Source organism: Strigops habroptila, chromosome 8 (genome assembly GCF_004027225.2).
Source record: "Strigops habroptila isolate Jane chromosome 8, bStrHab1.2.pri, whole genome shotgun sequence".
Lineage (NCBI taxonomy): Eukaryota > Metazoa > Chordata > Aves > Psittaciformes > Psittacidae > Strigops > Strigops habroptila.
This window is the reverse complement of record NC_044284.2, coordinates 28,928,090-28,945,080: the sequence shown is the minus strand read 5'-3', so window position 1 is coordinate 28,945,080 and position 16,991 is coordinate 28,928,090. Positions and strand designations below refer to the sequence as shown.

The 16,991-nt window shown below is 36.0% G+C and overlaps 1 protein-coding gene across 13 annotated transcripts in view; it reads left to right on the top strand.

Annotated features, from left to right (window-relative positions):
* Positions 1-16,991, top strand: part of ZBBX (zinc finger B-box domain containing) — a 61,802-nt gene that overhangs the window by 19,609 nt on the left and 25,202 nt on the right. For 7 of the 13 annotated variants that reach the window (XM_030495562.1, XM_030495566.1, XM_032920130.1 and 4 more), the window contains 6 exons: positions 209-456; positions 1,238-1,394; positions 1,906-2,061; positions 3,101-3,328; positions 4,913-5,048; positions 6,057-6,275. In XM_030495562.1, the coding sequence (XP_030351422.1) occupies positions 209-456; positions 1,238-1,394; positions 1,906-2,061; positions 3,101-3,328; positions 4,913-5,048; positions 6,057-6,126 (995 nt within the window). In that variant the 3' untranslated portion in view covers positions 6,127-6,275. Of the gene's footprint in view, positions 1-208; positions 457-1,237; positions 1,395-1,905; positions 2,062-3,100; positions 3,329-4,912; positions 5,049-6,056; positions 6,276-16,991 lie in introns of those variants that run through there. The other 6 variants (XM_030495565.1, XM_030495563.1, XR_003992751.1 and 3 more) reach the window with 4 other exon arrangements.

The window sequence follows — 16,991 nt, the reverse complement described above, 5'->3', positions numbered from 1 at the left end:
CTGTGTATGTTAGCATCTCTGGATATCAGGCAGGAAGCTAATGGAAGCTGACTGTTCTTGTTTGTAATTTTATGGCTTAGGGGTAACTTCAATGAAGGTTTCATATTTTAAGCTCATGAAGAAAATATATCAGACTTGCAGGTTATAGTTCATATTAATTTCCATTAAAAAAAAATCCGATTTTGATTATTTTGTTGGGCTTTTGTAGAAAAAATGGTTGTCTGCTGTTGTCTTGAAAGAAATGTAGTCCAAAAGGAGAGTATTAAGGTAACGATTATGGGAAGATCACTTACCTCCTCTAAACTACCTGAGAAGATCTCTAACCCAACTCAACTAATGAGCAACAAATATCTCCTTGAGACACAACTGCAGAAAAACCATAAAGGTTCCCAAGAACTGGACAGTGTCTGCAATAGTCAGAGTTTGGTTTTGCCTGTAATTACAAAGTCTTCATTGGTAATGTATTATATCTTTTATTGCTAAATATATAATTATTTTGCTTAAACTACTTTCCCCATTAAGCATGAGGCAACATTTCATGTTCCTGAATCAGTTGGGAGATAGTGATAGTTGTATGGTTACCATGAAATACTCTACCACTTTTCCCAATTCTCCTTCAGAAACCCAACCCTGAAGCAATGAAGCTGATAGTTTTAATCGGAGGTTTGTCACTGCCAACCATATTTCCTATGCAGGGAATGAAGGCCTCTGTACTTTCCACTGTGTATTGTCAATCTTCTGCTGATGTTCAAAAAAGGCACAAGAAAGAACAGACTAAACCAAAAAAGTGTTCTGGGGGAGAAGGCAGCTCTTCCCATGTTGTACCAAGGTTGCTTCACCTCTCGATTGAATGCCAAAAATTGTAGATACTCTTATCTAACCTAAATTATTCACATGTTCTTTTGATATTTTGCTTTCGATTTTATTTTCAGCATAGAGAAGGTTGGGACATTAGATTTGGAGTTATTCTTAAACACTTGCTTTAGTTGATGCACACAAAGGGAAGTGAAAGCAAACAATGAAAAATTGCTTTTCATTTCCACAGTAGAAAAATAGACTCAAACTCTCACAACATTAGCAATCAAAGTTTATAGGATTTTAAAGCATATATTGTGCAAAACCATCGTCCTTATGAATAACTGTTAATCAGGCTGTCGGAATAATTCGAAGATTTATGAAATGAGCAAGGACAACTTTTCAAGTTTCCTATTTCTAGTATCTTTGTGTTTTATTCAAGTTACAGGATATAGCCAAAAGACAGAAATTGGTTTCTACATGGTACTGGGGACTTGAAGGTTTCTTTGTAGGTGTAAACCCTAAACGAGTAATGCTTGAAGCATGTTCTTCATTGTGTGCTGACTCTATCCCTATGGACTGTAGTATCTCATTTCCAGGTAAAGGCATATAAATAAAGTTCTCAAATGATACACATTTATCACTGTTATCACTCTTAGACATTCTTCATGTAACTTTGATCTAGCTAGCTTACTTGTAGAAGTCACTTTGGGGTAGCAGCCATGTGAACACACACAACTGGTGCTCTGGAATGATAAAATAAACTTACTACCTTGAGGTAAATTACATCAATATAGTACCATAGAGTTATATGCTTCTATATATTCCCTCAGAATTTTATTTCAGTAGGTACCTATTGCTTTTTAGTCATGTATATGAAACTATGTGAAATGATAGGTGCACATGAATATTAATTTGATCAAGTATATCACTTGAATTTAAGCTTGCTAGTGTTATATATGTGATTTTTTTCTTTTTATATATTTTATGTAGAAATTTTTTGCATCACTTCTTTAAATCACACACATTAAATGCAACAAATGCAGTAACAGTAAACTCATATTAACACAAAATCTGCAAATAATTTCCTCTAATACTTCTTAATTTCAGGAGATGGAAGGTGGTTTATTGAAAGGAGCTTAAGTGAATATGCTGATGACACTGTAGTTCAAGGTGTGTTAGAAAGTCAGTTGAATAGACCTTCAAGTAGTTTGGAGGCTCACCGTAGAATCTCAACCCTGATGGCAGTGTGGCAGTCCTACCCAGGTAAGGCTAGCAACAGCTTTTAGGTCCTACTTGAAGAAGTCATTTTTTCTTAGAAAAAAGTAGAAGCACTGTCTGTGATGAAGATATAAAAATAACCTAAATTCAACAGAATCATCCATGTATTTTTATTTTGGGTATAATGGCTTATATACATGGTATTGTTTTTGTAAAAATGGGGTTTTGTATTAAAAATTATCTCTTTCCAGCTGTCACTAATAATACTTTTTATTGTGCTTAATTTCTACTCCTGTCTTTATGCCATTACTCCCCTCTTAGCTTGAATATTTAGGCAATAAGCTGTCTAGAACAAGGTTATGTATTACTATGTGTTCTGCAACAATGTGGTTTTGATCTAATAAGATTTCTTCATACTATTGAAATAAGTCTTACTACATGAACTAAAACAAGGAAACAAGTAAGCATAACTGCAACTGTACTTTTTAGTTACTTTTCTCAATTTAAACTGTATCTCAAGGAATGTAGCTTACATTATTTCTTTAATCTTAAGCAACCAGTTTGGCATTTTAATTTTAAAAACATTATGTGTGGAAATTGAAACTGTCAATTTTGAATCTCAGAAAAATATTTGAGATTGTCTATATTTTATTCATGTTACCTTAAGTTAAAAAAAGACAGAACTAAAGTTTTAAGCTTTCTACACAAAATTTGTGCTATTGTACATAATATTTAAAAATATTTTTCTCTGAAAGATACTGCTGAAGTATGAGAGGCTACTTCCTCATATAAATTTAATCTCATTATTAAGAATTATGAATTCACAATCTTAAGCAAAATGAATATTCTCTTGAGATCAATTCAAAGCCAGGTTGGACAGGGCTTTGAGCAACCTGGTCTAGTAGAAGGAGTCCCTGTCCATGGCAGTGGGGTTGGAACCAGATGATCTTTAAGGTCCCTTCCAGCCCAAACGATTCCATGATTTTATAATTTTTACTACAATTAATGTCATTAATGAGCTAAGATAAAATTTCTGTGTGAAATCTTGAATTGTTGGGAATTGTGACCTTTCCTGTTATTTCAGGGAATGATTCTAGAGGACCTTGGTCAACAAATATGCCACGCTGTAAACTGACTGGAAATTGTCCAACTAGCACTCAACGAAAACCAAAGAGTTCACCCTTGAGAGTTAATACTGATATACCAAAACACAAGTGCAATGATGTAACTAAACAAGATGATTATTTTTGGGAATATGAGGCTGACCAAGTAGCCCTACTTACTCTGGAAAAAGAATTGCAAAGTTATACAGGTAAGTGGCAGTCCTGCATTGTTACAAGTAACATAATGAAAGCAAGAAGCTATTTCATTTGCCTTCTGAGATCTAACCGGTTTTGGTGGAAAAATCTACTGAACTACTTGGAGATGCAAGACTTCTGTGGTTGAACAGTGATCTATTTCCATTCAATCATACTTTAACCTACCAGTAATTTAGGGAAAGCAAACCTTTTCACACAACTTCCTTTAGTTTTTATCCCTTGCATTTTTGTTGCAGAAATCTTCAGGATGCACTAGGTAGTACTTCAGATCACAAATTTCTTTTAAATAGGTATCCTTTCCTTGGATATTTAATAATGAGCACCCCAGGTGGTGGTGGAAGCTAGATGTGATTTGATGAAAGGGTAGCAAGAAGGGGAAAAGATGGACAGGAAACTTTATAAATCTGTCCTGACGAGAACTGCCACTAATAAGACACAGTAGACATGGTCTTACCTCTCATCTTGGGGTTGACTCAACCCCCTTTCCTCTGTCTTTTTAAACCCATCTCCTTGCTTTTCAAGGGTGGGGGAGACGGCACGTAGACAAGGATGAGTTCATTATGATTGAACAGAATGTGTGAGTCCTGGTTTTGTTTTCTGAATACAGGAGAAAAAAAACCCCAACAAAAAACCCCCCAAAAAAACAACTGGGATGCTTTTGTTCCATCTCAATGTCAAGTGTCTAAGATACTTTGTGCGATAAGCAGCCTTGATAGACTGTAATGTGGTCTCTCACTTCTGAGTTGCAATGGTGCTTTTATACTGGCAGGTTCTGGCTATGGTGCATCTTCAGTGAACAAAAGTAGTCTGGATTCCAGAGTGTGTGTTCTACCTTTTAAAATGTTTTTGCCTTAGCTTTTGCTGCATTTTTCCATAGCTCTTCTGAGGCTTCCAAGTACCATATTTCAGGACAGCTGTCCTTCCTTTTTTGATACCTACTCATCAGAACCCATGTGTTTTTGGAAGTTTCTCTTGTTAATACTTGAAGAATGAGCACCCATGCTGAGTATGCTTAGCGAAGTATAGGCAAGGAAGTTATTGTTGAACTGTCCTTTCTTTCCCTTTTTGTTCCACTTTCTTGGAATACTTTTACTTACAAATTCATAGCAGAGACTTATGGCTAGCTGGCAAAATAGTGACATACTTGCATGTGTGTTGTACAAGAAGCATAGATTGTGACCCACTTGATCACCTTTCTGTATTGATGGATGTGGGATATATCCTGTTACTCTGTTTTAAATACGTATGTACTACCATGAGTCAGCTACCTGAGCTCTACATTTTGAGGTCGCACAGGTATTAGTGGGCCGTATATATAAGGTTTCGTATTTTATTGGCATAAACATCTTGGAAGCAAACTCTCTCCAGTACTTCAAATGATTCAAGAACCGTATAATAAAAAGTCATAATTTATTTTAGGGCTTGTAGTGACATCCTTCATCAGCTGCAGTTGTGTTGAGACTTTCAATGGCAAGTTTTTGATACTGTGAAATTCTCTAAGATTCATAAGGTAGATACTGCCTTTTTTTTTTTTTTTTTTTTTTTTTTTGTTCCTGAAATGGCCTAAAATATTTCAGGTCCTGAAAAACATTACCTCTTGACTTCTAAAGATGTAGCTTCCTCCATCAGAGACTCAGAGAAGATTAGTAGAAATACTACAGATTTCCATAAAAACCTAAAGGTAACAGACCACACCGGAGTTGATACTTTAGGGTAAGTTAAACTTGCTGAATATGTTTTTATGATATTGTAATATGCTCAATATGCCAAATATCTTGCCAGAACTGAAATAAGAACAGTCTTGACTTTTTAATTGTACTTTACATACTGATTACAAAGGTCAGCATGACCTATTTTGTATCTTGATGTTTTAAACCAGTACTCAGGCAGCTCAGATTAAGTGATATATTCTGTTGTTGAGACTCCAAACTATAAATTTTGGGTTTATGTCTTTTCTAATGCATTAGGTTTTGCACTATATATAGTGCACAATATATAGCACTGAGATTTATAAAGTATGTTTCTTCTAAATAATCTAAGTTCTGTGGTTGTAAGGTACCTTTTAAAAGAGCAGTTGTCAGCAGGTGAGACGATAACATTTAACTCACCATAGTCTGTAGTCTGATGTATCTGTTAATAGTGCCTTGGAGGTGAAGGAGATGACTGGAAACAAGTTCCCCAAAGTTCTGTCTGTCACTGGTTTATTACTATGATCTTGTAATTAGTAAGGTCAGTGAGATGCTCTTGAGTTTAACTACATTCTGTATGAATATGGCTGATTCAGAGGCTTGTGGTTGTTTGGGTTTAGTTAGGGTTGGTTGATTGAGGTTTTGTTTGTTTTTGTTTTTTAATGTTCGTAATATTGAAATTGCAGATCAGTACAAAACAAAACAATGTTTGCAAATAGTGCCGAGAGTGTAAATGAGACCCACTTCCCTAGCTTATCTGTTCTAGGATGTGGGATTTCTCTATTAAGGCAAACTAGTGACAACATTATTTATTGTCTACTTGTTTAAGAGGTTAAAATGTATGTGACAAAAACTGAGGGGAAGAAAAATGAATATATTTGCTTGTAATGTATGTATACCTGCAAAATATACAGAAAAAGCTGTTTTCATGCTTTTTAATTTTACATATGTGAACATATGTCACTAGAGCTTAAAGCAGAGTAGCTTGAGGAATTTGAGCTGCTGAAAATCATTCTGGTATGTTTCTTTTAAGGGGCTGGGATGACCAAATGGAAGAGGAAGAAATTCTGGAGGATAAGCAACAGGTTCTTGCATTACAGTGAACATGCAAAGAACTTAATGCAATTTCTATCTTTGCATATCGTACAAAACCAAGAAGCAGATGAAGAGGTGTCTGAAATAACATCTCGAGCAGCACTCAATAAGGATTATTTTGTAAAATTTTCAATAAAAATCCTTTAAAATCCCTTGATTTTTGCTTTTTTATTGATATGAGGAAGTAACAGAATAAAAGAAAACTGTTTTTGTGCTGCTATTTTTTAGAACTTTTAAAATTCTTTAATTTTTATTCAGTATAAGGTTCCTTGCCTGCAGTTTGAATTTTATGTCTCCAAATGCAGTTTTTACTGCCAAGCTGAGAGGTAATGATCTGGAGTGTTCTTAAATTGGGGGTCTCAGTATGGCCAAGTTTATATGGTGAGTTGCATAGTGGAAAGCGTAATAAGGTCTAGTATACTTTATTCCTTGTCATAAATTTTACCACCAAGTGACTTTTGCCTTGCAGAGTAGCAATTAACAGTTTTACAGTTTTTCACTTTGGCTACACTCCTTAATTTCAGCAGGTAGAAGATACTAGCAGTAAACTTTGCTCCCTCTGCTCAGTATTGATGGGAAGTTGGTCCTCTATCTGCACTGTACTGTTTTCGCTGTTACAATATACCAGTTCATAGGGATGTATGTTCAGCATACCAAGTTCAGCTGTACTGGAGGTTGCGATCTTCCAGGCCTTTCATGATTAGGAGAACAAAGATTAAATACCAAACCATTTCAATTTCTCTATCTCGTTGTGAGGAGGCCTCAACTGTACTTTTGACCTTGCTATATTCATGACATATAGAAAAGTTTCTTCCTCCTCTTCTCCCCTTCCCAGTTTAGTGTAAAGTTAAATGCAGTTAATATAACTTCAGTAAAAGGTCACTTGGCTGTTACATGCTGCCATGGTACTTGAATGTAAAGAGGGTTTGCTGGCTTTCTGCTCTCTTTTTGAGGAGATCCTTAATTGTACTCAGTAGTTCAGTAGTGTTCCATTGTGGCAGGAAGTTACAGCTTCAAAATGGTCTAAGTTGTGTCTTTTGGTAAAATGTTTAGGTTTCTTGGACACAGCAGCATGCTTTAGCTTTCCTTTAAAGTTTTGCTGGTTTGTTTTTTTTTTTTTTTTCCCCCTTCATCGTGTTCTATTTGGATGCAGTGGACACTTTTCTTCCTTCTTCTATTAGTTTCCTCCACTGTGGTTAAAATGATTTTCAAACCACCTTAAAAGCTCTCTACACTTTCTCCCCAGTTTTGATCAAAAAAAGTGTATCAAATCACAGTCACAAAGACTCCTGTCTCATTGTTCTGGGAAATTTTGAAAGTGGGGTTAGTTCAAAGCTTTTGTCTGACAATTGGTCTTAACCATTTATGGCTAAATCACCTGACACCATACCAATGGTAATTGTTCACAGAAACTTTTGTATAGAAAGGGAAACTTCATATCCTGCTTTCCATCTTCCATCTCTGTTCAACACTTTTCTCATTATTGCTTTAAATGAGTTTGTAGCAGATGAAATTCAGCGCACAACACTCTATGTAGTTTTGACCATGTTATCTATTTTATATTTAATGAAAGGATTATACGTCAACTTCAGTCATTTTTCTCCACAGCAACAATGATCGTTAAGTTACGATACTTTGTCAGAAGCCTTTTATTGAAAGTCATGATTTTCATCACTAAATTGGTTAATTAGGAAATGTAGGTAGTTTTAAGAAATTGATTTTATTTATAGCCTTAAATGTTTAACGATGTTTTTGAGTGCTCATCTTGAAAACTGTGATTCTGCAATCAGAGGTGGCAAGTGACCATCATTAATCTATCAGTGGAAACATTCCAATATATTATTTAGTTTCTGACAATTAAACACGTACTTGTTTGTATACTTCCGACACCAGAGGACTCTAATGTAGTATGCACTAGTCATCTGCCCTCACCCCCACATCATTTTACACAGACTTAATGTTTTCAACAATTTCTTTTACAGAAAAAATTACTTCAGTAACCCTAATTCATAGAAACTAGAGCTGTCAGGCTGAACAGACCATTGATTTGATTTCCTGCCTCGTTTCTTGTCTTTAAGGTGAGGGCATATTTTCCAGTTCAGTTTTCTTTATAGAGTTTACCATATATTGATGTTTTATTACAGAAGTTCTTTGCCAGAAATTCTGAGAAGAAAATTGGAAAGCAGGTGTTCTACTTGGCAGATTAAGGCCAGTGCTTTTCTCTCATGAATATAACCTTTTCTTTCTTTTCGAGTTACTTTTTCCAAATATTCCTATTACGCTAATTTCCCTTGCACTGATAGGTTGACTGTTTGCATGTTGTTCCCAGCCCTTTTTAACTAGAAAACCAATGAAGCAGGTGCTACTGGGAGTGTGTGCCTAGAGCCCTCAATAGTCAGGTTAATTCTTTGTGCTTGTTGGAGATAACTAGAAAATCACCAACTGTTTTCAGCATCTGATTTTAGCAGTTTTCCCTTCCCATCCCTTTTTCTTAAAAGAAAAAAAAAATGCTTCTGGTAATACCTCTAACAAATTTTGAACTAAAAATAAACTTCCTTCAATGTATTAGTAATCTCTATGGTTAGTCAGTGATGATTTAAATGCATCACAGTTTAGTATTCCTAGGTTTAACATGCTCGCAGATGTCTTTCTTGTGTTGTTTTTTTTTTTTTTCCCCATCTCTTTAAAATGTAGTGGTGGAACTGATGTCCTAACTAGAAGGCCAAAAAGAGCATCTAACTCTGGGACATCAATTGCTTGTTTTTTCAGCTGCAGATAGAAAGAACTAGTGTTGATAGCTTGCTGCTTATGATCTTATGATATGTATTTCTGCTTTTATACAAATACAATGTGCAAATGGTTATGTTCTTTTTTTTATTTTATTTTATTTATTTATTATTTCCTTCGGTGCCTGTTGTAGAGATGGCTAGAGCTAAACCCAAGTGTCAAGGGATTTGCAGTGAAAAATGATCTTTCCTGTGGTTTTGTGCACATGAACTTTTGGTAACCTGATCTTATAAAATGTAAGTCCTGTGAATCATCTTGGCGATCAATTTGGATTTTGAAAGAGGATAACATGTTCTTTATATATTAAAGTATTCTAGGATTCATGTGGACACAGCTACTTTTTGGTAGCCTGGCAGACTCTACAGGTCTGTCTCTTTTTTTGCCTTTTTGAATGTGTCCATTTTCTGCTTTCAAGCAACTCTCAGTATAATATACAGTGATGTAAAAGACTGCTTGGTTGGTGGGTTTACAGTAGAAGAATGGGTGAACCTGGCAGGGATTGGATTACTAGAGAGATCTTGAGGGCTTCTTTGTTATCTTGGGAGCAAGTGTTCCGTTGAAAAGACAGAAAGGAAACAAGATACATGAAGCATGTTTTTTGTGTGTGAAGTTTGAATATTAGTATTCTTACACCCTCAGCTGCTTTTTCTTTTTTTCCTCCCTTGTGATATTTTGTAATCAAGAGCGTGGTGTGAAACCCAGGGAAAAATCTCACTCTGCCACTCTTTTGCTTAGAAACTTGTTGCAAACATAATTGGTACCAGAGAATGGAATAATTTGGGAAAAGTAGGAAGAGTCTTCTGTCCATTGTCAAGCTTTATGACCAGTACAAAGAGCTGTATGCTTGTGCAGTTTACATGTCAGAGTGTTGCTGATCTCAGCAATTCAGGTTAGCATATGTCAATAATCAGATGTTTCTGGATGCTTGGAGGAACACTTGTGCTTCACAGAGATCTTCTGCCCATGTCTGATGGGGAAACTCTATGCGTATATTAAGATTTTGAGCTTTCCTAGTCCCAGTTCATTACAGAATTCTCCCTTACCAGCCAGCATTTCTTTTTTCTTACGCCTCAAACTGATAGTGCATTGAATGGAGCTCATACTGTTCTCTTGAAATTGCCTTTCCCTGTGTACCTGCCAGATTGCCTGGCACCAGTGGATGACTTTTACAGGTAATTCTAGCTGGTAGCAAGTTGCCAAATATCTTTCAGTCAGTTTCTGTTATCTGTGTTTTAAATACCAGTTCTTCCTTCAGCTTGCTGGAAGAGAAGTATCCAGCATAATGATAAAGGAATCACGTGAAATTTGTTATTCCAAGGTGCTGTAATTCCAAGGCTTCTATTCTCCTTCTCTTCCTCTAGGTATCTTTGTGCATTTCAGGGGAGGTAACAAGCACTGGTAAAGTAGCATCAAACCAGCACTATCCATCCAGGGTGCTTGGCTCTTATGCCAGATTCTGACATGTGTCTATCTAGTTGCTTAATATGAAACAGCCAAGTTTCCATAACCATGGATGAAAAAATGTGCAGGGTAAAATGAATGTGTTTTGTTCTCAAAATACAGATGAACTTAACAGCTGTTAAGTTCAGTTTAATGCTTATTTCTAAAGCCTTTACCTGGGAGACCTTGAAATATTTTTAATTGTCTGTCCTTTGGCTCTCTGCCTGATAATGTTTAACTTTGTTACTTTTTTATATAGAAGGGGCTCTCATCCAAGTAGTCAAGTTACAGAAACCACGTGAAGTGCTGTCTACTTCTCCTAATGTAGTTGGCTGTATGCGCAAGAATGTGTTAAGATTGGAAAGTGAGAATTGAGATTTTTCTGTTAATGCATCATTTCAGCCAGTTCTGGCAATGAATGAATTGCACTGAAAACACTGTTTGTGACTCTACTTGTTACAAACTGTTTGTGACTCTACTTGTGCTCTACTGTAAAGGTCTCTGGTACATACTCTTAGTACAAGACTCCTCCTCTAACAAGAGCAGAGCTCTGTTTTACTGTTTGATTCTAACCTTTAAGAACCTTTAAGATGTTGTCATTTGCTACATCTTATTTATAAAAATTAAGGGTTGTTCTTTCCTCCATCAAAATATAGCTTATGTGCATCTTATTCAATTATCAGAAACACATAAACCCAATTAGTTTTAATTTTTCCAGACCCTTTAGATCAGGGAAAAATACATCTGTCTTTTTCATGTGAAGAATGAATTCTGCAGTTTGAAAGCCATAAACACAAGGGCATTTCTTAATTATTTTGGTCAAGAGAAGTGTTGCATGACTTTCTATTTAATTAGGATTAATTAGATTGTTGAATATGCTTATGCTTTTTGTAAGGGAGGGATACATGATAATTTGCTTAATATTAATATTACAGATCAGTTAACAAGCACAAAAAGTGGAAGCCTCAAACCCAAAACATTTTACATATATTGAGAAATGTAAAGACTCTCAAAACCTCCTGTCTTTGATCTCAGTAAAAGGAGGAATTTCAAATGCTGATTTCTAAAGGAATTAGAACAGAGATGTTAAAAAACAAATATTTTTCTTTTCGAGTGGTTTTGTTTTACTTCAGTCAAAATTCGCACTTGCACAGGCTTTTTGAGAAGCAGAGGTCAGGTTTTGGAGTCTGTATCAAAAGGTCATTTTAGGTTCACTTCTGAGTATTAGCTAATAAGGAAGGTGAAGTTTGCAGTGGCAAGTGTGAAACTTTGGTAGGTTAGAATTAGATTCTGTACACTAGTTTAACTAAAAAGTCTGGGGGAAAAAAAATAAAAGAACCCAACAAAACCCCCTCAGCAAATCCTTCTGGATTTGGCCAAATGTGTACATAAAACATTCCTGTGAACCTAATTCAACAAAAATAATCTAGTATTAATATGTTGAAGAATACAAACAGAAACTGTATGTATTTGCTTTGCATCTGTGCTCCCTGTAACTCTGTGCTTGCACTTCCCACAGGAAGGTGAAATTACAAGGAAGCTAGTCTGGACAGATATGTCTCAGAAGCATGAGAGACGTTGTTGTAAAGGAGGCCAAGCCCACAGGGCTTGGAAGGAAATAGTCCCAGCATTTATGTCTGCCTCTGTCACTGAGACCTGGAGAGGGTGCAGATGAGGGAAGCTCATCTCTGATAATGTCTAATCTTTTTACAAATATGTGCCCATGGTGTGGTGCACACAAAGTGTTTCTACCAGTGCTGTTTCTGCATGACAGCCCTGACAAAGCCTTTTTAAATTTTTTTTTAATTGAAAATTTGAATCATTTCTGCAGAGAAACCTGAAGAAAAGTTGATTAAATGTGGTTCTGTTTGAAAAATGTGAACACTTTTCTTTAATGTACTATGAAATATCCTGAAAAGGTTATGCTCAGTTGCATCTTTTCTGTTTGGCTACTGTAGCTTGCCAAATACATATATACTTTTTCCACTGCTACATTTCTTTTCCCTATTTACTATATTACATTAGAAGTATTATTAAATTATCAATTAGAGCCATCATGTGTTGCTTAAAACACAGCTACTGTTCTTGGCATTATTTGCATTTAGCTGTTAAAGTGCTGTGAAAATAGCTTTTATGATTGCAATTAGAGCACCAGCCAAGCAACAGAAAGATCGAAGACTTTTTATTTTAAAAAAAATCCCAGAAACTTTTGAGGCAAAGGGGTACCGAGAGAGGTCCTCTTGAATTCTGGTCGTTAAGCTTTCACAGATTCTTTCTTTGTTGGCTAAGCTGTTCTTATGCTCATTTTGGTTATGTTTTGGTTTGTTTTTTGTGTGTGTGTTTTTGTTGTTTTTCCCACCCCCCAGATTGTTAGTATATCTGTGTGACCAGCGCTAAAAGATGCTAATCAAGGTTAAAGCCTCATTCTACTACACAGCATTCTTTGTAGGTGAGATGGCCTGTGCTTCAGAAAAGTTGGACCTCAGAAACAAGCCAGTAGTTATGACAACAGTTTTTAAAATAAAAAGAGCTACAGTGATAGATACAATTTCTCCTCTCCTGCCCACACCCCATTCCGTTTTTTCTTATGTTCTGATTTTTGCATTTTTAAAGGTGACTTTGAGAACCTGCATCTCTTTAAAAGACAAGGTGGTTTTGTTGTGTGTGTGGTTTTCTTTCTCTTTTTTTTTTTTTTTTTTTTTGTGTAGGTCAAAACAGGAGCAGAGATAAGGACTGATTACTTTTTACTACCGTTAGTAAAAAGAATATCCTGGCCTCCTTTTCAGCACAGATTATGCAAATGTCTTAATTTTGAATGATGAAATCTTAAGAACATCCAGGGACAACCTATCTGTTCTTAATAAAGTCTGTGGGAGTCTTGCCGGTGAAAAAGCACATAATGTTCTTAATCACATTTTTGCTTTTGCTGTTTAAATTGCTTTGGAATCCATTTTGTATACTGTACTACATACTGCAGTATCTTTCTGCATCTCTGTAATGGACTCCCCTGCCTGCATTTACTACTGCATGCTGGACTTTGTCTGCTTTCACCCTAGTCTGTGAACCTAATGTACAGGATTGCTTGAAAAGAGGGGCTTGGCCTGTCAAGAGCAGTACCCCTATGTACCGTTTAAGGGAAGTGCTCCTGGAAATAATTTCCAGTCTTTCAACTGCTATGAACTTTGTCAAGTGTAGGAGACAGGGTTCAGGCTGATAAACTGCCTGAGAAAGCTAAGGAAATAATTCTAAAAAAAAAAAAAAAAATGCTCTAGTACAGAGAATATATTCTGTGCCCAGTGTGATCTCGTGACTGGCTTGACTTCTGCTGTAAACTAACCATGAAAACCACCTTAGATTACCCAATTTTCACAAACTTCTGTCCGTTGTTTTTATTTAAATCTGTGATATGACTTCTAAAATAATTCCCCAGACATGCAAAATTTCGCTGGTAGGTATTGTCATAGCAGGTGATAAGAATGACAGTCAAAAAGGTTTTACATTCTGCTGTCTGAATTTCTTGTGCTTATTTGCAGTGCTTGCAAGAATTATGTGGAATGAAATAAAATCCTGATCTTGGTTGTGTGTAGACTAGTATTTCCCATGCAGGTGGCTGTAGTATTTAACGAGAGTTTGGTTATAAATTAATCTTTTCTCTTTGTGATGTAGCCAGGAGTGGGAAAACCAGACCCGGGCAGGAGCATTTCTAAATGATGTTCCTGTGGCTCTGTTTCCTTCTCAAACTGCTTGCTGTTGTATGCTTTGAAATTTCATGCCTTGTATAGGTTTGAGATGGAAAGGGGAAAAAACCTCAACATTTCCATTTTGATGGATTACAGCATTAAACTTCAATGTGGATACTAAGCAAGCTAATTAGACTTTTCAGTTTTCAAGCTGGAAGGCTTCATAGCCAATATGTAAAGACATTGCTAAATGAAATAGAATTTCCTACAAATTAGAATTTGTAGGAAATGCAGCATGGCTAGAGACAATAACCTGCTTTGTATGGAATATTTTTGCTGGTTTACACTTTTAACAGAGGTATTAATGCAACTGCAGGTGTTTCCTGCTGTCTAAGGACTGGTTAGATCAGGCTGAAAGTTTAAGGGCTAGTTTAACCATGACATTATCAACTAGGCCAGATAGATTAACTAGCAATAATTGTAAGTAGCATTAATAGTTATGAATATTATTGTTGATGAGTCAGCTTTAATTTTACTAGAAACTCTTTAGGCCTTGTTGGAAAGAACCTATTTTCACAGAAAATTTTTGAAATTAACAGTATGATTTGTATTTAAAGGGTGCTGGAAATCATCCTGGTGTTTTACAAACTGCTGGAAAGAATAAGGAGATCAGTATTCTGAGGAGTTTACATTTTAAAATGCTGTTCATCAAAAACCAATACAAAAATGTGTTATTTTTTTCTATATTGCACTGGGAACATGAAGTATCTTTCCATAATTTAACAGACATTTATAACTTACAACACTTCAGAAGACAGTGTTTTATAGTTATATGAGATTTCATTTTGTAGTACAAATTAAAACTTGCTTAACTTTCTTAGATAAGCATCACCAAGTAACATTTCTTATGCTGCATGAGATGACTCTGTTCTGAACGTCAAAATAGCTTTCTAGAGAATACTTTGCATGTTAAATTTTCTACCTTAAATATATTTGGCAATGTAATTCTGGGAAAGTTGATGAGTTTGCTTATATAACTTGTTTACAACACTTAAATATACCAATAATCTTAAACCATGTTCCTTCTACTTCCCTGAAGCATTTTATACTGAAATTTTAAAAGTTGGCAAGTTCAACTTCTACATTAATGTTTCTTGTATTTACATTGTTTCTATAACATAAGGCTGCAGAAACAAGAATGGTGTGGCGGTACTAGGACCATGTCTTATGGCACAGCACTTAGGGAGTATCACATATGCGAAGAAACCCACAGTACATAAACTATTTCACAACAGTGGTTTTTGGGGGTTTTTGTTGGGTTTTTTTTTTTTTTTTTCATTTAGAGGAGTTTGAGCTGCCTGCAGGGTGTTTATCATTACTACTTTGTATAGCATCTACGCTTAACAAGGTAGCTGAAGAATGATGAGGTTTCTTTTCTGACAGTTTTCTTTAAACAAGATAGAATGCTTATTGCTCAACAAAAGCTTGTTTTCATTTAGTCAAATATCAGAAAAAGAAATAACTGTAGAGTTTTGTTTGTTGCAGATAACTTGCCCAGACAGCTGTACTCTCAGCATGTTGTCAAAATAAAAATTGTCTCAGAAGCCAAAGCGGGCTAGGAAGCTAATCAATTTAAAACACACAATGAAAGTTATGGGCCACTCCAAGGGATTAACAGGGTTAAGCAGTCTGCCAAGGCATAGGAGTATCGTTGTCAGAGTAATGCAGTATTTCTCCTGCTTGGTGTTAAGGCTGTTGCTGCTTTCTGCTGTGCATTCTGGGCAGCAGGAAAACAACTGAGTGCGGTAATGCTTAATAACAGTTCATCTAGTGGAGGAAGATGACTAGGGCCTGATGTCCTGTTCAGGAAAAATATGCTGGGAAGAGGAAGAGCTCCACTGGTATCATGGTTTAACACCAGCCGGTAACTAAGTAACCTGGAAAACCTCTGAAGCCTTGACGGCAACTTCTTTGCATTCCTCCTGCAATGGAGATATCTTAATGATCTCTGAAAAGCCAAAGAAATGAGCAGATTTGTTGCTCTTCTCTTGGGAACCCCCAATTCTATTGCCACTGTCATTGCCCATGCTACTTTGATGTGTGACTGTGTTCTGAAAGTCTCCCAATTTCCAAAAGGTTAACTGGCCATAAATTAATAAGGCCTTTTACAAGTGTTTTATAATCTTTTAGGAGGTATCTGTTTGAATGTAAATAAGAAAAGGAAGGGAGCTAAGCCTTGTAAGGCTAGGCATGAACTTTGTTTCATGTGAAAATGTTTGATTTGTTGATTCTGAGTGACTTTCAAAAGCACATTATTGGATGGTAGGATTTGAGTCAAAATGAGTTTATGCCTATATCTAACTTCTCAAGAAATGAAATAAACTGAAATACTTTTAGAAATTTTTATGAAAGAAATAGCATAACAGAGTGATATGCATGTTACTGGCAGCATTTGGTTTTTGTACGGTAAGGCTGACCTGAGCATGAGTGCATCCTCTGACAGAGCTTTTGTGTTTCCAAGTTTGCCGCAGGTTCTGGCTGCAGCATTGTAGCTCGCATTGCAGAGCATGAGTTGGGTAGTTGGTGCTCACTTTGCCCATGGAGTGCTATGCGTCAGTGTCTTGTGTCCAGGAATTCAACAAGTGTTAAATATCCTGATGTGTGCTGTTGCTATTTTTTCTTAATTAAAAACCTGAGCATTATGTCTTCTCCTTTTGGTGATGTCTATTCTATATCTGACTCTTCTTTTTGATTCAAATTCTGTTGTCTTATAACATGAAAATCTCTCTGTGCTTTTAAAAGTCACTCAGAAGTTATAAATCAGTTCAACAATTTTTCATGAATGACAACCAAGGATTTGAGTCTGTAAGTATCACTGCGTGAAGTGGGCTATTTAAAGCAAAATCTGTTTGCTTCAGAGAGTAGAAAAATGCTCTGGTGCTCTGAATTTGAATGGGGTGTCAAAA